The following is a 22,906-nucleotide window of genomic DNA, read 5'->3' as shown; positions in this document are numbered from 1 at the left end:
CCACTGCTCAGCCAGCATAGAGACACCCACTACTGCTATCTCACATTTGTAATACCTCACAGTCCTGTGTATACATCTGTAACATCAGCCACAGCAAAGCCAGCATAGAGACCCCACTACTGCTATCTCACATCTGTAATACCTCACAGTCCTGTGTATACATCTGTAACATCAGCCACAGCACAGCCAGCATAGAGACCCCACTACTGCTATCTCACATCTGTAATACCTCACAGTCCTGTGTATACATCTGTAACATCAGCCACAGCACAGCCAACATAGAGACCCCACTACTGCTATCTCACATCTGTAATACCTCACAGTCCTGTGTACACATCTGTAACATCAGCCACAGCACAGCCAGCATAGAGACACCCACTACTGCTTTCTCACATCTGTAATACCTCACAGTCCTGTGTATACATCTGTAACATCATCCACAGCTCAGCCAGCATAGACACCCACTACTGCTATCTCACATCTGTAATACCTCATAGTCCTGTGTATACATCTGTAACATCATTCACAGCACAGCCAGCATAGAGACACCCACTACTGCTATCTCACATCTGTAATACCTCACAGTCCTGTGTATACATCTGTAACATCAGCCACAGCTCAGCCAGCATAGAGACACCCACTACTGCTATCTCACATCTGTAATACCTCACAGTCCTGTGTATACATCTATAACATCAGCCACAGCTCAGCCAGCATAGAGACACCCATTACTGCTATATCACATCTGTAATACCTCACAGTCCTGTGTATGCATCTGTAACATCAGCCACAGCACAGCCAGCATAGAGACACCCATTACTGCTATCTCACATCTGTAATACCTCACAGTCCTGTGTATACATCTGTAACATCAGCCACAGCACAGCCAGCATAGAGACCCCACTACTGCTATCTCACATCTGTAATACCTCACAGTCCTGTGTATACATCTGTAACATCAGCCACAGCACAGCCAGCATAGAGACACCCACTACTGCTTTCTCACACCTGTAATACCTCACAGTCCTGTGTATACATATGTAACATCAGCCACAGCTCAGCCAGCATAGACACCCACTACTGCTATCTCACATCTGTAATACCTCACAGTCCTGTGTATACATCTGTAACATCATCCACAGCACAGCCAGCATAGAGACACCCACTACTGCTATCTCACATCTGTAATACCTCACAGTCCTGTGTATACATCTGTAACATCAGCCACAGCTCAGCCAGCATAGAGACACCCACTACTGCTATCTCACATCTGTAATACCTCACAGTCCTGTGTATACATCTGTAACATCAGCCACAGCACTGCCAGCATAGAGACACCCACTGCTGCTATCTCACATCTGTAATACCTCACAGTCCTGTGTATACATCTGTAACATCAGCCACAGCTCAGCCGGCATAGAGACACCCACTGCTGCTATCTCACAGCTGTAATACCTCACAGTCCTATGTATACATCTGTAACATCAGCCACAGCTCAGCCAGCATAAAGACGCCCACTACTGCTTTCTCACATCCGTAATACCTCACAGTCCTGTGTATACATCTGTAACATCAGCCACAGCTCAGCCAGCATAGACACCCTCTACTGCTATCTCACATCTGTAATACCACATAGTCCTGTGTATACATCTGTAGCATCATCCACAGCACAGCCAGCATAGAGACACCCACTACTGCTATCTCACATCTGTAATACCTCACAGTCCTGTGTATACATCTGTAACATCAGCCACAGCTCAGCCAGCATATAGACACCCACTACTGCTATCTCACATCTGTAATACCTCACAGTCCTGTGTATACATCTGTAACATCAGCCACAGCACAGCCAGCATAGAGACACCCACTGCTGCTATCTCACATCTGTAATACCTCACAGTCCTGTGTATACATCTGTAACATCAGCCACAGCACAGCCAGCATAGAGACACCCACTGCTGCTATCTCACATCTGTAATACCTCACAGTCCTATGTATACATCTGTAACATCAGCCACAGCTCAGACAGCATAGAGACGCCCACTACTGCTATCTCACATCTGTAATACCACAGTCCTGTGTATACATCTGTAACATCAGCCACAGCTCAGCCAGCATAGAGACACCCACTACTGCTATCTCACATCTGTAATACCTCACAGTCCTGTGTATACATCTGTAACATCAGCCAGAGCACAGCCAGCATAGACACCCACTACTGCTATCTCACATCTGTAATACCTCACAGTCCTGTGTATACATCTGTAACATCAGCCAGAGCACAGCCAGCATAGACACCCATTACTTCTATCTCACATCTGTAATACCTCACAGTCCTGTGTATACATCTGTAACATCAGCCACAGCACAGCCAGCATAGAGACGCCCACTACTGCTATCTCACATCTGTAATACCTCACAGTCCTGTGTATACGTCTGTACCATCAGCCATCACACAGCCAGCATAGAGACACCCACTACTGCTATCTCACATCTGTAATACCTCACAGTCCTGTGTATACATCTGTAACATCAGCCACTGCTCAGCCAGCATAGAGACACCCACTACTGCTATCTCACATTTGTAATACCTCACAGTCCTGTGTATACATCTGTAACATCAGCCACAGCACAGCCAGCATAGAGACCCCACTACTGCTATCTCACATCTGTAATACCTCACAGTCCTGTGTATACATCTGTAACATCAGCCACAGCACAGCCAGCATAGAGACCCCACTACTGCTATCTCACATCTGTAATACCTCACAGTCCTGTGTATACATCTGTAACATCAGCCACAGCACAGCCAACATAGAGACCCCACTACTGCTATCTCACATCTGTAATACCTCACAGTCCTGTGTACACATCTGTAACATCAGCCACAGCACAGCCAGCATAGAGACACCCACTACTGCTTTCTCACATCTGTAATACCTCACAGTCCTGTGTATACATCTGTAACATCATCCACAGCTCAGCCAGCATAGACACCCACTACTGCTATCTCACATCTGTAATACCTCATAGTCCTGTGTATACATCTGTAACATCATTCACAGCACAGCCAGCATAGAGACACCCACTACTGCTATCTCACATCTGTAATACCTCACAGTCCTGTGTATACATCTGTAACATCAGCCACAGCTCAGCCAGCATAGAGACACCCACTACTGCTATCTCACATCTGTAATACCTCACAGTCCTGTGTATACATCTGTAACATCAGCCACAGCACAGCCAGCATAGAGACACCCACTGCTGCTATCTCACATCTGTAATACCTCACAGTCCTGTATATACATCTGTAACATCAGCCACAGCACAGCCAGCATAGAGACACCCACTGCTGCTATCTCACATCTGTAATACCTCACAGTCCTATGTATACATCTGTAACATCAGCCACAGCTCAGACAGCATAGAGACGCCCACTACTGCTATCTCACATCTGTAATACCACAGTCCTGTGTATACATCTGTAACATCAGCCACAGCTCAGACAGCATAGAGACGCCCACTACTGCTATCTCACATCTGTAATACCACAGTCCTGTGTACACATCTGTAACATCAGCCACAGCTCAGCCAGCATAGAGACACCCACTACTGCTATCTCACATCTGTATTACCTCACAGTCCTGTGTATACATCTGTAACATCAGCCACAGCACAGCCAGCATAGAGACACCCACTACTGCTATCTCACATCTGTAATACCTCACAGTCCTGTGTATACATCTATAACATCAGCCACAGCTCAGCCAGCATAGAGACACCCATTACTGCTATATCACATCTGTAATACCTCACAGTCCTGTGTATGCATCTGTAACATCAGCCACAGCACAGCCAGCATAGAGACACCCATTACTGCTATCTCACATCTGTAATACCTCACAGTCCTGTGTATACATCTGTAACATCAGCCACAGCACAGCCAGCATAGAGACCCCACTACTGCTATCTCACATCTGTAATACCTCACAGTCCTGTGTATACATCTGTAACATCAGCCACAGCACAGCCAGCATAGAGACACCCACTACTGCTTTCTCACACCTGTAATACCTCACAGTCCTGTGTATACATATGTAACATCAGCCACAGCTCAGCCAGCATAGACACCCACTACTGCTATCTCACATCTGTAATACCTCACAGTCCTGTGTATACATCTGTAACATCATCCACAGCACAGCCAGCATAGAGACACCCACTACTGCTATCTCACATCTGTAATACCTCACAGTCCTGTGTATACATCTGTAACATCAGCCACAGCTCAGCCAGCATAGAGACACCCACTACTGCTATCTCACATCTGTAATACCTCACAGTCCTGTGTATACATCTGTAACATCAGCCACAGCACTGCCAGCATAGAGACACCCACTGCTGCTATCTCACATCTGTAATACCTCACAGTCCTGTGTATACATCTGTAACATCAGCCACAGCTCAGCCGGCATAGAGACACCCACTGCTGCTATCTCACAGCTGTAATACCTCACAGTCCTATGTATACATCTGTAACATCAGCCACAGCTCAGACAGCATAGATACGCCCACTACTGCTATCTCACATCTGTAATACCACAGTCCTGTGTATACATCTGGAACATCAGCCACAGCTCAGACAGCATAGAGACGCCCACTACTGCTATCTCACATCTGTAATACCACAGTCCTGTGTACACATCTGTAACATCAGCCACAGCACAGCCAGCATAGAGACACCCACTACTGCTATCTCACATCTGTAATACCTCATAGTCCTGTGTATACATCTGTAACATCATCCACAGCACAGCCAGCATAGAGACACCCACTACTGCTATCTCACATCTGTAATACCTCACAGTCCTGTGTATACATCTGTAACATCAGCCACAGCTCAGCCAGCATAGAGACACCCACTACTGCTATCTCACATCTGTAATACCTCACAGTCCTGTGTATACATCTGTAACATCAGCCACAGCACAGCCAGCATAGAGACACCCACTGCTGCTATCTCACATCTGTAATACCTCACAGTCCTGTGTATACATCTGTAACATCAGCCACAGCACAGCCAGCATAGAGACACCCACTGCTGCTATCTCACATCTGTAATACCTCACAGTCCTATGAATACATCTGTAACATCAGCCACAGCTCAGACAGCATAGAGACGCCCACTACTGCTATCTCACATCTGTAATACCACAGTCCTGTGTATACATCTGTAACATCAGCCACAGCTCAGCCAGCATAGAGACACCCACTACTGCTATCTCACATCTGTAATACCTCACAGTCCTGTGTATACATCTGTAACATCAGCCACAGCACAGCCAGCATAGAGACACCCACTACTGCTATCTCACATCTGTAATACCTCACAGTCCTGTGTATACATCTATAACATCAGCCACAGCTCAGCCAGCATAGAGACACCCACTACTGCTATCTCACATCTGTAGTACCTCACAGTCCTGTGTATACATCTGTAACATCAGCCACAGCTCAGCCAGCATAGAGACACCCACTACTGCTATCTCACATCTGTAATACCTCACAGTCCTGTGTATACATCTGTAACATCAGCCACAGCACAGCCAGCATAGAGACACCCACTGCTGCTATCTCACATCTGTAATACCTCACAGTCCTGTATATACATCTGTAACATCAGCCACAGCACAGCCAGCATAGAGACACCCACTGCTGCTATCTCACATCTGTAATACCTCACAGTCCTATGTATACATCTGTAACATCAGCCACAGCTCAGACAGCATAGAGACGCCCACTACTGCTATCTCACATCTGTAATACCACAGTCCTGTGTATACATCTGTAACATCAGCCACAGCTCAGACAGCATAGAGACGCCCACTACTGCTATCTCACATCTGTAATACCACAGTCCTGTGTACACATCTGTAACATCAGCCACAGCTCAGCCAGCATAGAGACACCCACTACTGCTATCTCACATCTGTATTACCTCACAGTCCTGTGTATACATCTGTAACATCAGCCACAGCACAGCCAGCATAGAGACACCCACTACTGCTATCTCACATCTGTAATACCTCACAGTCCTGTGTATACATCTATAACATCAGCCACAGCTCAGCCAGCATAGAGACACCCATTACTGCTATATCACATCTGTAATACCTCACAGTCCTCTGTATGCATCTGTAACATCAGCCACAGCACAGCCAGCATAGAGACACCCATTACTGCTATCTCACATCTGTAATACCTCACAGTCCTGTGTATACATCTGTAACATCAGCCACAGCACAGCCAGCATAGAGACCCCACTACTGCTATCTCACATCTGTAATACCTCACAGTCCTGTGTATACATCTGTAACATCAGCCACAGCACAGCCAGCATAGAGACACCCACTACTGCTTTCTCACACCTGTAATACCTCACAGTCCTGTGTATACATCTGTAACATCAGCCACAGCTCAGCCAGCATAGACACCCACTACTGCTATCTCACATCTGTAATACCTCACAGTCCTGTGTATACATCTGTAACATCATCCACAGCACAGCCAGCATAGAGACACCCACTACTGCTATCTCACATCTGTAATACCTCACAGTCCTGTGTATACATCTGTAACATCAGCCACAGCTCACCCAGCATAGAGACACCTACTACTGCTATCTCACATCTGTAATACCTCACAGTCCTGTGTATACATCTGTAACATCAGCCACAGCACAGCCAGCGTAGAGACACCCCCTACTACTATCTCACATCTGTAATACCTCACAGTCCTGTGTATACATCTGTAACATCAGCCACAGCTCAGCCAGCATAGAGACACCCACTACTGCTATCTCACATCTGTAATACCTCACAGTCCTGTGTATACATCTGTAACTTCAGCCACAGCTCAGCCAGCATAGAGACACTCACTACTGCTATCTCACATCTGTAATACCTCACAGTCCGGTGTATACATCTGTAATACCTCACAGTCCTGTGTATACATCAGTAACATCAGCCACAGCACAGCCAGCATAGAGACCCCACTACTGCTATCTCACATCTGTAATACCTCACAGTCCTGTGTATGCATCTGTAACATCAGCCACAGCTCAGCCAGAATAGAGACACCCACTGCTGCTATCTCACATCTGTAATACCTCACAGTCCTGTGTATACATCTGTAACATGAGCCACAGCTCAGCCAGCATAGAGACACCCACTACTGCTCTCTCACATCTGTAATACCTCACAGTCCTGTATATACATCTGTAACATCAGCCACAGCTCAGCCAGCATAAAGACGCCCACTACTGCTTTCTCACATCCGTAATACCTCACAGTCCTGTGTATACATCTGTAACATCAGCCACATCTCAGACAGCATAGAGACGCCCACTACTGCTATCACACATCTGTAATACCACAGTCCTGTGTATACATCTGTAACATCAGCAACAGCTCAGCCAGCATAGAGACACCCACTACTGCTATCTCACATCTGTAATACCTCACAGTCCTGTGTATACATCTGTAACATCAGCCACAGCACAGCCAGCATAGAGACACCCACTACTGCTATCTCACATCTGTAATACCTCACAGTCCTGTGTATACATCTATAACATCAGCCACAGCTCAGCCAGCATAGAGACACCCACTACTGCTATCTCACATCTGTAATACCTCACAGTCCTGTGTATACATCTGTAACATCAGCCACAGCTCAGCCAGCATAGAGCCACCTACTACTGCTATCTCACATCTGTAATACCTCACAGTCCTGTGTATACATCTGTAACATCAGCCACAGCACAGCCAGCATAGAGATGCCCACTACTGCTATCTCACATCTGTAATACCTCACAGTCCTGTGTATACATCTGTAACATCAGCCACAGCTCAGCCTGCATAGAGACACCCACTACTGCTATCTCACATCTGTAATACCTCACAGTCCTGTGTATACATCTGTAACATCAGCCACAGCACAGCCAGCATAGAGACACCCACTACTGCTATCTCACATCTGTAATACCTCACAGTCCTGTGTATACATCTGTAACATCAGCCACAGCTCAGCCAGCATAGAGACACCCACTACTGCTATCTCACATCTGTAATACCCCACAGTCCTGTGTATACATCTGTAACATCAGCCACAGCTCACCCAGCATAGAGACACCTACTACTGCTATCTCACATCTGTAATACCTCACAGTCCTGTGTATACATCTGTAACATCAGCCACAGCACAGCCAGCATAGAGACACCCACTACTGCTATCTCACATCTGTAATACCTCACAGTCCTGTGTATACATCTGTAACATCAGCCACAGCTCAGCCAGCATAGAGACACCCACTACTGCTATCTCACATCTGTAATACCTCACAGTCCTGTGTATACATCTGTAACTTCAGCCACAGCTCAGCCAGCATAGAGACACTCACTACTGCTATCTCACATCTGTAATACCTCACAGTCCTGTGTATACATCTGTAATACCTCACAGTCCTGTGTATACATCAGTAACATCAGCCACAGCACAGCCAGCATAGAGACCCCACTACTGCTATCTCACATCTGTAATACCTCACAGTCCTGTGTATACATCTGTAACATCAGCCACAGCTCAGCCAGAATAGAGACACCCACTGCTGCTATCTCACATCTGTAATACCTCACAGTCCTGTGTATACATCTGTTACATCAGCCACAGCTCAGCCAGCATAGAGACACCCACTACTGCTATCTCACATCTGTAATACCTCACAGTCCTGTGTATACATCTGTAACATCAGCCATAGCACAGCCAGCATAGAGACACCCACTGCTGCTATCTCACATCTGTAATACCTCACAGTCCTGTGTATACATATGTAACATCAGCCACAGCTCAGACAGCATAGAGACGCCCACTACTGCTCTCTCACATCTGTAATACCACAGTCCAGTGTATACATCTGTAACATCAGCCACAGCTCAGCCAGCATAGAGACACCCACTACTGCTCTCTCACATCTGTAATACCTCACATTCCTGTGTATACATCTGTAACATCAACCACAGCACAGCCAGCATAGAGACACCCATTACTGCTATCTCACATCTGTAATACCTCACAGTCCTGTGTATACATCTATAACATCAGCCACAGCTCAGCCAGCATAGAGACACCCACTACTGCTATCTCACATCTGTAATACCTCACAGTCCTGTGTATGCATCTGTAACATCAGCCACAGCACAGCCAGCATCGAGACACCCACTACTGCTATCTCACATCTGTAATACCTCACAGTCCTGTGTATGCATCTGTAACATCAGCCACAGCACAGCCAGCATCGAGACACCCACTACTGCTATCTCACATATGTAATACCTCACAGTCCTGTGTATACATCTGCAACATCAGCCACAGCACAGCCAGCATAGAGACACCCACTACTGCTATCTCATATCTGTAATACCTCACAGTCCTGTATATACATCTGTAACATCAGCCACAGCTCAGCCAGCATAGAGACACCCACTACTGCTATCTCACATCTGTAATACCCCACAGTCCTGTGTATACATCTGTAACATCAGCCACAGCTCAGCCAGCATAGAGACACCTACTACTGCTATCTCACATCTGTAATACCTCACAGTCCTGTGTATACATCTGTAACATCAGCCACAGCACAGCCAGCATAGAGACACCCACTACTGCTATCTCACATCTGTAATGCCTCACAGTCCTGTGTATACATCTTGAATACCTCACAGTCCTGTGTATACATCAGTAACATCAGCCACAGCTCAGCCAGCATAGAGACGCCCACTACTGCTATCTCACATCTGTAATACCTCACAGTCCTGTGTATACATCTGTAACATCAGCCACTGCTCAGCCAGCATAGAGACACCCACTACTGCTATCTCACATCTGTAATACCTCACAGTCCTGTGTATACATCTGTAACATCAGCCACAGCACAGCCAGCATAGAGACACCCACTACTGCTATCTCACATCTGTAATACGTCACAGTCCTGTGTATACATCTGTAACATCAGCCACAGCTCAGCCAGCATAGAGACACCCACTACTGCTATCTCACATCTGTAATACCTCACAGTCCTGTGTATACATCTGTAATACCTCACAGTCCTGTGTATACATCAGTAACATCAGCCACAGCTCAGCCAGCATAGAGACGCCCACTACTGCTATCTCACATCTGTAATACCTCACAGTCCTGTGTATACATCTGTAACATCAGCCACAGCTCAGCCAGCATAGACACCCACTACTGCTATCTCACATCTGTAATACCTCATAGTCCTGTGTATACATCTGTAACATCATCCACAGCACAGCCAGCATAGAGACACCCACTACTGCTATCTCACATCTGTAATACCTCACAGTCCTGTGTATACATCTGTAACATCAGCCATAGCTCAGCCAGCATAGAGTCACCCACTACTGCTATCTCACATCTGTAATACCTCACAGTCCTGTGTATACATCTGTAACATCAGCCACAGCACAGCCAGCATAGAGACACCCACTGCTGCTATCTCACATCTGTAATACCTCACAGTCCTGTGTATACATCTGTAACATCAGCCACAGCACAGCCAGCATAGAGACACCCACTGCTGCTATCTCACATCTGTAATACCTCACAGTCCTATGTATACATCTGTAACATCAGCCACAGCTCAGACAGCATAGAGACGCCCACTACTGCTATCTCACATCTGTAATACCACAGTCCTGTGTATACATCTGTAACATCAGCCACAGCTCAGCCAGCATAGAGACACCCACTACTGCTATCTCACATCTGTAATACCTCACAGTCCTGTGTATACATCTGTAACATCAGCCACAGCTCAGCCAGCATAGAGACACCCACTACTGCTATCTCACATCTGTAATACCTCACAGTCCTGTGTATACATCTGTAACATCAGCCACAGCTCAGCCAGCATAGAGACACCTACTACTGCTATCTCACATCTGTAATACCTCACAGTCCTGTGTATACATCTGTAACATCAGCCACAGCACAGCCAGCATAGAGACACCCACTACTGCTATCTCACATCTGTAATATCTCACAGTCCTGTGTATACATCTGTAACATCAGCCACAGCTCAGCCAGCATAGAGACACCGACTACTGCTATCTCACATCTGTAATACCTCACAGTCCTGTGTATACATCTGTAACTTCAGCCACAGCTCAGCCAGCATAGAGACACCCACTACTGCTATCTCACATCTGTAATACCTCACAGTCCTGTGTATACATCTGTAATACCTCACAGTCCTGTGTATACATCAGTAACATCAGCCACAGCACAGCCAGCATAGAGACCCCACTACTGCTATCTCACATCTGTAATACCTCACAGTCCTGTGTATACATCTGTAACATCAGCCACAGCTCAGCCAGCATAGAGACACCCACTGCTGCTATCTCACATCTGTAATACCTCACAGTCCTGTGTATACATCTGTAACATCAGCCACAGCTCAGCCAGCATAGAGACACCCACTACTGCTATCTCACATCTGTAATACCTCACAGTCCTGTGTATACATCTGTAACATCAGCCACAGCACAGCCAGCATAGAGACACCCACTGCTGCTATCTCACATCTGTAATACCTCACAGTCCTGTGTATACATCTGTAACATCAGCCACAGCACAGCCAGCATAGAGACACCCACTACTGCTATCTCACATCTGTAATACCACAGTCCTGTGTATACATCTGTAACATCAGCCACAGCTCAGCCAGCATAGAGACACCCACTACTGCTATCTCACATCTGTAATACCTCACAGTCCTGTGTATACATCTGTAACATCAGCCACAGCACAGCCAGCATAGAGACACCCACTACTGCTATCTCACATCTGTAATACCTCACAGTCCTGTGTATACATCTATAACATCAGCCACAGCTCAGCCAGCATAGAGACACCCACTACTGCTATCTCACATCTGTAATACCTCACAGTCCTGTGTATGCATCTGTAACATCAGCCACAGCACAGCCAGCATAGAGACACCCACTACTGCTATCTCACATCTGTAATACCTCACAGTCCTGTGTATACATCTGCAACATCAGCCACAGCACAGCCAGCATAGAGACACCCACTACTGCTATCTCACATCTGTAATACCTCACAGTCCTGTGTATACATCTGTAACATCAGCCACAGCTCAGCCAGCATAGAGACACCCACTACTGCTATCTCACATCTGTAATACCTCACAGTCCTGTGTATACATCTGTAACATCAGCCACAGCTCAGCCAGCATAGAGACACCCACTACTGCTATCTCACATCTGTGATACCTCACAGTCCTGTGTATACATCTGTAATACCTCACAGTCCTGTGTATTCATTAGTAACATCAGCCACAGCACAGCCAGCATAGAGACGCCCACTACTGCTATCTCACATCTGTAATACCTCACAGTCCTGAATATACATCGGTTACTTCGGAGCACATAGGCCGTCACGCACAATTACAGCAGGTCCGACCTGTCGCAGAAATTGCAAGTCTCGTTGCACGCAGTGAGTGCTCAGGCTGCCTATGCTATCGCAGTGGCTAATTTATGCACGCCCATGAAACGGTGTCCCATTGGACAGGCACACCTGCATTTCTCTGACCACTCCCCCATCACCTCCCCCAAACGGTGACATCTGTCACTCACTTTGCGATGGATTCATATCTGCAGTGCGGCTTATACAGATGCGCATAGGCTAACAATCGCTCGATCTGCGTACGCAGTTGCATTTGTGATCTGGGCTGAATCAGGCCCATAGTATAAATTTTCCTTGGGGCATGTTTAAAACCATTTAAACCCCTTTCTGTTTGTGCTGAATGTGATATGTGACCAATGGAATCACCAATGTATGTGATTAGTCACCAGGTGTGAGACAATAAAGACTTTAGGGGGAGATGTTAAGAGGACAGTTTGAGAAGTAGCAACCAATTAGCTTGTACAGTACCTATAATTTCTCACAGATATAATCTGATTGGTTGCTATGGGCATCTGCTCCAATTGTCCCCTTGTGAAGCACCCTATACATCTCCCCCAGGCAAGTTGTGACACAGTCAGTTTGTGCCTCCGCAGCTCTCGTTTTCTGCCGGTTCCTGATAACGACCCTCGTGCCCTTCCCCATTACACTACGGAGGCTGATAGTCCCCAGCATTCAGCGTTACATAATTGCAATGTATAAATCCCAGTCACCCTTATAAAACCGCCTAATGGTAATAATCGCCACTTGTCTTTTAATTCCCGTCTCTGTGCTTTAATGAACCCGCAGCTCCTGAGGACATTGCTGGGTGTTTATTTTCATTTTCAGGATTTATTATCATTTAGGAGAGAGCTAGCATTTAGGTGACAATAATATGCTCATCTCACTTTATGGTTCATTGGCAGCGCTGCTAATTAGTGTTGTCAGACGCTGTATTCCAGGCGCTTCTTAATGTAGGAAATAGCTCTACAGTTATTACCTTTTTGTTCCTTATACTCCTCTGACTACTTTTTACTTTGTTTTCAAATTTACACTCACAATATACAGTCAGGTGCATAAATATTGGGACATTGACAGAATTTTCAGATTTTGGCCTCTAGTCACCACCACAATGGCTGTGAAATGAAACAGACAAGATGTGCTTTAAGTGCAGACTTTCAGATGTAATTTGAGGGTAATTACATCCAAATCAGGTGATCGGTGTAGGAATTACAACGGTTTCTATATGTGCCTCCCACTTTTTAAGGGGCCAAAAGTAATGGGACAAACTAAACAATCCTAAATCTAACTTTCACTTTTTAATACTTTGTTGCAAATCCTTTGCAGGCAATTACAGCCTGAAGTCTGGAACGCATAGACATCACCAGACGCTGGGTTTCATCCCTGGTGATGCTCTGCCAGGCCTCTACTGCAAATGTCTTCAGTTCCTGCTTGTTCTTTTTGGCATTTTCCCTTCAGTTTTGTCTTCATCAAGTGAAATGCATGCTCAATCGGATTCAGGTCAGGGGATTGACTTGGCCATTGCATAACATTCCACTTTTTAGCCTTAAAAAACTCTTTGGTTGCTTTTGCAGTATGCTTCGGGTCATTGTCCATCTGCACTGTGAAGCGCCTTCCAATGAGTTCTGAAGCATTTGACTGAATATGAGCATTTAATATTGCCCAAAACACTTTAGAATTCATTCTGCTGCTTTTGTCAGCAGTCACATCATCAATAAATACAAGGGAACCAGTTCCATTGGCAGCCATACATGCCCACGCCATGACACTACCACCATGCTTCACTGATGAGGTGGTATGTTTTGGATCATGAGCAGTTCCTTTCCTTCTCTTCCCACCACTCTAGTACAAGTTGATATTTGTCTAATCTGTCCATAGGATGTTGTTCCAGAACTGTAATGGCTTTTTTAGATGTTGTTTGGCAAACTCTAATCTGGTCTTCCTGTTTTTGTGGCTCACCAATGGTTTACATCTTGTGGTGAACCCTCTATATTCACTCTTGTGAACTCTTCTCTTCATTGTTGACTTTGACACATATACATCTACCTCCTGGAGAGTGTTCTTGATTTGGCCAACTGTTGTGACGGGGTTTTTCTTCACCAGAGAAATATTTTATTTTGTCATCCACCACAGTTGTTTTCCATGGTCTTCCGGGTCTTTTGGTGTTGCTGAGCTCTCCGGTGCGTTCTTTCTTTTTAAGAATGTTCCAAACAGTTGATTTGGCCACACCTAATGTTTTTGCTATCTCTCTGATGGGTTGTTTTGATTTTTCAGCCTAATGATGGCTTGCTTCACTGATAGTGACAGCTCTTTGGATCTCATATTGAGAGTCGACAGCAACTGATTCCAAATGCAAATGTCACACCTAGAATCAACTCCAGACCTTTTACCTGCTTAATTGATAATGAAATAACGAGGGAATAGCCCACACCTGTCCATGAAATAGCTTTTGAGTTGATAGTCCCATTACTTTTGGCCCCTTAAAAAGTGGGAGGCACATATAGAAACCATTGTAATTCCTACACCGTTCACCCTATTTGGATGTAATTACCCTCAAATTAAATCTGAAAGTCTGCAGGTAAAGCACATCTTGTTTGCTTCATTTCAAAGCCATTGTGGTGGTGAATAGAGGCCAAAATATGAAAATTCTGTCAATGTCCCAATATTTATGGACCTGACTATATGTAGTAAGTGTTACATAGATACTGTATATAGTTATATACTGTAGCTGCAGTGAGGCGGCGTAGTTGTGGAGTGACATTTGCCCTCATTCAGAGCCGCTCGTAAAAAGCGACCGCTTGCTCTGAATGAGGGCGGCCACTTTTTGTTTTTTAAAGCCAGCCTCCTTCAAAACGAACTTCAAAGCCCCATATGAATAGAACTGCTTCATTCTTTCATTTTCAGCATGAGCAGTTGTTTGACACAGATACATGCATACATCAGTGAGATGCATGCATGTATCTTACTGTAAAATGCTTGTTAAGTGTTAATTTTAGAAAAAAAAATTATGTGGGGTCCCCCCCTAAATACACAACCAGCCCCGGACTTTTCATAGCCAGTCCAGGCTGCTAACCCGGCACCCACCGCTCACATGTGGCGGGGATAGCCAAGGGCTATCATCCTAGGCCTGGGGTACCCTGGAGAGGGGGACCCCTTTATTGAGGTCCCCCCAACTTCCCATGGATCCACAACCTGGGCTGACTAGTGGTCAGGAGTAATGTTTGGGCTGGGCGCCCCGGTGATAGGGTTTCCCTGGCTGTGACATTACCCTCCCGCTAGAAAGGGTCTGGTACTGGTTGTGGAAATTACAGGGGAACCCTATGCATTTTTTCCCCTGTAATTCTAGAACCAGGTACAGGTCTGAGCCTGGTGCTGGCTGTGCTAAATACAGGGGAATCTTACGCAATTTTTTCCCTGTACTTACACAACCAAGACTGGCTATGAAAAGTCCGGGGCTGGTTGTGTATTTAGAGGGGGACCCCTCGTCATTTTTTTTTCTAAAATTAACACTTAGCAAGCATTTTACAGTAAGACACATGCATGCATCTCACTGATGTATGCATGTATCTGTGTCAAAATGAACTGCTCATGCTAAAATGGAAAGCATAAAGCAGGTCTATTCGTTTGGGGATTTGAAGTTCGTTTTGAAGTTCAATTTTCTGTTCGATTTGTATGTTGGTCTATGTAAAAGTACCGATGCTTTTCCGATGTTCGATTTTAAGTGGGATTTGAGTGAAATTTGGTTTTACAGTATCGTCGATTTGACATTCAATTTTGTCTTTAGTAAATCTCCAAATGCAAAATCGAATGAAAATCGAATGTGAAATCACACTAAAATCAAAATCGAACCTTTGTAAATATACCCAAAGGGCTCAATACAGATACCCCTAATAGCTTTATATGAATGTGCTTCACCTATATATACTGATGACTTATTATCATACATTAAGCAGCTCTGTAGTCACATATACAGTCTATATTTTCCTCTTACAGTATATATCCAAGCCTATCTTATCGGCCGCACAACCAGGATGCATATGAAATGTTTGTGCCTAATAATGAATCCTATTAGTCAGGCGTGACACTATGAATTATATTCTAGATGTGTAGCGGTGGTTACGCTTTGAATAGATTTTAAATACGGTTTACCAGATCTGTACAGCAATTTAATTTGAATTAAGTAAATCTGTACATGAAACCTCATCATGTAACATGAGCAGATTTATATGTAAACGTTTTCATGTTACGTTACTGGGGACGTTTCATTGTATGTGATGTGCCCCTTATCTGTCATGTCAGGCTGTTAAATATTCCGTGTTCTCAGCCCTCCCAATAAGCCGCCATATATAACTGTATGAACAATTCCTGTGTGTTTCATGTCAAAGAACTTTTATTACCCTTATAATAAGAGCTGTGCGGGACTATGACTTGTGCCCCCTGCTGCCCCTTTCTGTACTTTGGATATTTATTATTTGCCCTGTTCTACTCTCCTGGCATAATGCCTACCTTGTCCATGGTGTCCTTAAACTGCTGGTGGGCAGTGACGCAGGGGGTGGGACACTCTGTGGTGGTTGTGACTTGTGCATCCAGTTCCCCCTTATTCATGATAACCAAATTCCCTGGATTGGCAGGTAGGCGGAGTTCATTTCTGTTTCTAGCGGAGTCTGTATAATTAACAAGTGCCACTTCCTTTTCCTCCTTGAGTGGAAGGGGGGGGGGCGTTGTTCTATTTCAAAGTTAGGTTGAATTGGCAAGGACATATTTCTGTCTGCTCACTGTATAGAGGGGAATATATTGTAACATCCAGCCCCCCCCCCTGCCATATCAGATAAACAATATAGTAAAACTTAAAATACATTTAACCAATGGAAAAACAAAGGCATATTATAAATATACAGCTTTGTGGTGATTACCTACGTAGCTCTTGCCTCAGAAGTTGCATGGCGTCTATCTAAAAATGAAAACAAAAAAACCTTTTCACCTGAAGATAAATATCGGTGACACATTTGTGACGAACACTTTAAGACGGCCGACGTGCCACCTGCCTGCGGCACACAAATACAGCGCTATTAGGCTTCCTGGGAAATAATGTGGTCAAACAATGAAAACAGAAAAGCAATTTGGCCAATGTTGCTTTCCCTTGTAAAAGTCACAGGTGAAGAGGTTAAACATTCACATTTAAACGTCTACATGGCTTTTAAAATAGCGAAGCCTGAGGCATGAGGCATTTATCAATGTCTACTCCGGAGTCTGTGGCTAGGGGTGTTTAGGAAGGTCACGTAATCTACATGGAAAACACAAAGTGTTGTTTGTCGGATTAATACTGATATTTGCTCAATATGAAAAACAGTAATCTCCCGTATAGAGAATATGTTTATTTTTCATGTATTCAATTATTGCCCAATAGCAGCCACATTCATTGGTTGGGGGCGAGAGGTCTGGAGAGGTGACACCTTATTACAGTATAGACCTCGGTGAAATGTGGGGCCTAAGGGTGTCTGGACGGTGGAGGTTTCTCAGAGTTGATGATGATATCATACATTAGTACAGAAAGCCCTACAGTAGCTTTCCTGTGACATTTGGATATTGAATGTGTTTTACGATTTACAGTGTACTTTACAGTGGGGTATTCAAGGCATTAAAGATGTGTCAAGACCTCCACAATCCACATTTTAAACCCTACTAGATACGTCTGAGTGTGTCCATGTGTTCATTTATATTTTTAGTACCTCTGCTAAATTTTGGATTGCCAGATTAGCTTGCAAATGGTTACTATTGATCCAACTGAAAACAAAATGCGGCAGGTAAGAAAGGTCGTGCGAAATGAATATTATTATATTTTAAACGCAATATTGACATTAAACAAAAACTAAACAAAGAGAAATTGGATTTATGTGCCGTTAATATTGAAAGAAAAAGGTTAATGTCTGGAAATCTATGTTACCCAATTTACGCACCCCGTAATCGCTGTGTTATTATGGGAAATAAAATGCGTAGACCGCCCCCTATCATGGTCATTGTACTAAGTCTGTGTCTTTGGTCCAGAATTGTCCAAAGACACTGACTTGTCTCGATTGATAAGAATGTAAAATAATAAATTAGAGAGTTAATATACAATCGAAAAAGGTCAATGCTAATTAATTATGCTAATTAGGTTTAAAATTTTTTTTTTTTTAAATACTTATCTCTGAAATTGCCCTTCTCCGCAGCGAGAGTCACATTGTACGGACACATTAGAACATTCAAATACAAATTTCCTGGAGATATTAAACATTTGCTAAAATAAAAATACAAATCCTTCCTGCAGACAATGAAGAATTTAATTGTGCAACAGAAACAGATTATTTTTATAACCAATCTTTTTTTTTCCTCTTCTCCTTTCAACAGGATTGCACAGTCTATGACACAGAGAATAAAATTCTTCATGTGGTAAGTAATTTGCTGTATTCTATTAATGTCATATTTCATGCTCTACAGAATTGTCCCAATAGCAGAAATCTTTGATTTATTTTTCTCGCTCACCTGTTGAAAAATAAATCTGAGGAGCTGATGGGTCATGTAGAAAGGTGGAAGGTTTTACAAGGGTTGAGCATGAAATGTAATATTTACTAAAGGTATACGGAAGGGAGAAATTATATGTATGAAGTATGCTTGGCACAGTATGTGATCGGGATGGCAGTGGGCCAATGATGGCACTTGCTTTTATTTACGGCCATCCCAGTACCCCACGTGTACACATTGTGTGGATTATCCCTACTAGGAACTCCACAGTTACTATAATGAAGCTGCATATCCAGGATCTCTGACAGCAGAGAGAGGAGAGAGCTGCCAGCAGAGAGAGGAGAGAGCTGCCAGCAGAGAGAGGAGAGAGCTGCCAGCAGAGAGAGGAGAGAGCTGACAGAAGAGAGAGGAGAGAGCTGACAGCAGAGAGAGGAGAGAGCAGACAGCAGAGAGAGGAGAGAGCAGACAGCAGAGAGAGGAGAGAGCTCACAGCAGAGAGAGGAGAGAGCTGCCAGCAGAGAGAGGAGAGAGCTGCCAGCAGAGAGAGGAGAGAGCTGCCAGCAGAGAGAGGAGAGAGCTGCCAGCAGAGAGAGGAGAGAGCTGACAGCAGAGAGAGGAGAGAGCTGCCAGCAGAGAGAGGAGGGAGCTGCCAGCAGAGAGAGGAGAGAGCTGCCATTAGAGAGAGGAGAGAGCTGCCATTAGAGAGAGGAGAGAGCTGCCATTAGAGAGAGGAGAGAGCTGCCATTAGAGAGAGGAGTGAGCTGCCATTAGAGAGAGGAGTGAGCTGCCAGCAGAGAGAGGAGAGAGCTGACAGCAGAGAGAGGAGAGAGCTGCCAGCAGAGAGAGGAGAGAGCTGCCAGCAGAGAGAGGAGAGAGCTGCCAGCAGAGAGAGGAGAGTGCTGACAGCAGAGAGAGGAGAGAGCTGCCAGCAGAGAGAGGAGAGTGCTGCCAGCAGAGAGAGGAGAGAGCTGCCAGCAGAGAGAGGAGAGAGCTGACAGCAGAGAGAGGAGAGAGAGGAGAGAGCTGACAGCAGAGAGAGGAGAGAGAGGAGAGAGCTGCCTGCAGAGAGAGGAGAGAGAGGAGAGAGCTGCCAGCAGAGAGAGGAGAGAGAGGAGGGAGCTGCCATTAGAGAGAGGAGGGAGCTGCCAGTAGAGAGAGGAGAGAGCTGCCAGCAGAGAGAGGAGAGAGAGGAGGGAGCTGCCATTAGAGAGAGGAGGGAGCTGCCAGTAGAGAGAGGAGAGAGCTGCCAGCAGAGAGAGGAGTGAGCTGCCAGCAGAGAGAGGAGTGAGCTGCCATTAGAGAGAGGAGAGAGCTGCCATTAGAGAGAGGAGAGAGAGGAGAGAGCTGCCAGCAGAGAGAGGAGAGAGAGGAGAGAGCTGCCAGCAGAGAGAGGAGAGAGAGGAGAGAGCTGCCATTAGAGAGAGGAGAGAGCTGCCATTAGAGAGAGGAGTGAGCTGCCATTAGAGAGAGGAGTGAGCTGCCAGCAGAGAGAGGAGAGAGCTGACAGCAGAGAGAGGAGAGAGCTGCCAGCAGAGAGAGGAGAGAGCTGACAGCAGAGAGAGGAGAGTGCTGACAGCAGAGAGAGGAGAGAGCTGCCAGCAGAGAGAGGAGAGTGCTGCCAGCAGAGAGAGGAGAGAGCTGCCAGCAGAGAGAGGGGAGAGCTGACAGCAGAGAGAGGAGAGAGCTGACAGCAGAGAGAGGAGAGAGAGGAGAGAGCTGCCTGCAGAGAGAGGAGAGAGAGGAGAGAGCTGCCAGCAGAGAGAGGAGAGAGAGGAGGGAGCTGCCATTAGAGAGAGGAGGGAGCTGCCAGTAGAGAGAGGAGAGAGCTGCCAGCAGAGAGAGGAGAGAGAGGAGGGAGCTGCCATTAGAGAGAGGAGGGAGCTGCCAGTAGAGAGAGGAGAGAGCTGCCAGCAGAGAGAGGAGTGAGCTGCCAGCAGAGAGAGGAGTGAGCTGCCATTAGAGAGAGGAGAGAGCTGCCATTAGAGAGAGGAGAGAGAGGAGAGAGCTGCCAGCAGAGAGAGGAGAGAGAGGAGAGAGCTGCCATTAGAGAGAGGAGAGAGCTGTCATTAGAGAGAGGAGAGAGCTGCCATTAGAGAGAGGAGAGAGCTGACAGCAGAGAGAGGAGAGAGCTGACAGCAGAGAGAGGAGAGAGCTGCCAGCAGAGAGAGGAGAGAGCTGACAGCAGGGAGAGGAGAGTACTGACAGCAGGGAGATGAGAGTGCTGACAGCAGAGAGAGGAGAGAGCTGCCAGCATTGAGAGGAGAGTGCTGCCAGCAGAGAGAGGAGAGAGTTGCCAGCAGAGAGAGGAGAGAGCTGACAGCAGAGAGAGGAGAGAGAGGAGAGAGCTGACAGCAGAGAGAGGAGAGAGAGGAGAGAGCTGCCAGCAGAGAGAGGAGAGAGAGGAGAGAGCTGCCAGCAGAGAGAGGAGAGAGAGGAGAGAGCTGCCATTAGAGAGAGGAGAGAGCTGCCATTAGAGAGAGGAGAGAGCTGCCATTAGAGAGAGGAAAGAGAGGAGAGAGCTGCCAGCAGAGAGAGGAGAGAGAGGTGAGAGCTGCCAGCAGAGAGAGGAGAGAGCTGCCATTAGAGAGAGGAGAGAGCTGCCAGCAGAGAGAGGAGAGTGGCTGCTAACAGAGAGAGGAGAGGGGCTGCCAGCAGAGAGAGGAGAGAGCTGCCAGCAGAGAGATGAGAGAGCTGCCAGCAGAGAGAGGAGAGAGCTGCCAGCAGAGAGAGGAGAGAGCTGCCAGCAGAGAGAGGAGAGAGAGGAGAGTGGCTGCCAGCAGAGAGAGGAGAGTGGCTGCCAGCAGAGAGAGGAGAGAGCTGCCAGCAGAGAGAGGAGAGAGCTGCCAGCAGAGAGAGGAGAGAGCTGCCAGTTGAGGTAGGGGGAGCTGCCAGTAGAAAGGGAGAGAGCTGCCAGTTGAGGTGGGGGGAGCTGCCAGAAGAAAGGGAGAGAGCTGCCAGTTGAGGTGGGGACAGAGCTGCCATTAGAAAATGGAGAAAGCTGCCAGTTGAGGTGGGGGAGCTTCCAGTAGAAATGGAAAAGAGCTGCCAGTAGGAGGGGGAGCTGTCAATAGAGGGTGGAAGAGAGCTGCCAGTACAGAGTGGGGACTGAGGGATCTCACTGCCAGTAGAAGGGGCGGTGCCAATAGAGAAGGGAGAGAGCTGCCAGTAGAGGGGGGGCTGTTAATAGAGGGTGGAAGAGCTGCCTGTACAGAGTGGGGACAGAGAGCTGACAGTAGAAGGGGGGAGCAGGTGCTGCCAGTAGAAAGTCTAGAGAGCTACCAATTGAAAGACTAGAGAGCTGTCAGTAGAAAGACTAGAGAGCTGCCAGTAGAAAGACTAGAGAGCTGCCAGTAGAAAAACTAGAGAGCTGCCAGTAGAAAGTCTAGAGAGCTGCCAGTAGAAAGACTAGAGAGCTGCCAGTAGAAAGACTAGAGAGCTGCCAGTAGAAAAACTGGAGAGCTGCCAGTAGAAAGTCTAGAGAGCTTCCAGTGGAAAGACTAGATGAACTGCCAGTAGAAAGACTAGAGAGCTGCCAGTAGAAAGACTAGAGAGCTGCCAGTAGAAAGACTAAAGAGCTGCCAGTAGAAAATGTAGAGAGCTACCAGTAGAAAGACTAGAGAGTTGCCAGTAGAAAGACTAGAGAGCTACCAGTAGAAAGACTAGAGAGCTGCTAGTAGAAAGTCTAGAGAGCTGCCAGTAGAAAGACTAGAGAGCTGCCAGTAGAAAGACTAGAGAGCTGCCAGTAGAAAATGTAGAGAGCTACCAGTAGAAAGACTAGAGAGCTGCCAGTAGAAAGACTAGAGAGCTGCCAGTAGAAAATCTAGAGAGCTGC

At 46.2% G+C, this 22,906-nt stretch overlaps 1 protein-coding gene across 1 annotated transcript in view; it reads left to right on the top strand.

The window, feature by feature from the left end:
- The window catches only part of LOC148453994 (connector enhancer of kinase suppressor of ras 2-like), a 970,642-nt gene that overhangs the window by 474,459 nt on the left and 473,277 nt on the right, over positions 1–22,906 (top strand). Inside the window, exon 5 of the mRNA XM_088461402.1 lies at positions 18,961–19,002. Coding sequence (XP_088317528.1) covers positions 18,961–19,002 — 42 coding nt within the window. The remainder of the gene's footprint in view (positions 1–18,960; positions 19,003–22,906) is intronic.

Source organism: Taudactylus pleione, unplaced genomic scaffold (genome assembly GCF_031769625.1).
Source record: "Taudactylus pleione unplaced genomic scaffold, aTauple2 ptg001043l, whole genome shotgun sequence".
Classification (NCBI taxonomy): Eukaryota; Metazoa; Chordata; class Amphibia; order Anura; family Myobatrachidae; genus Taudactylus; species Taudactylus pleione.
Note: the sequence above shows the minus strand (reverse complement) of the source record. Positions and strands in the feature narration are given on the sequence as shown.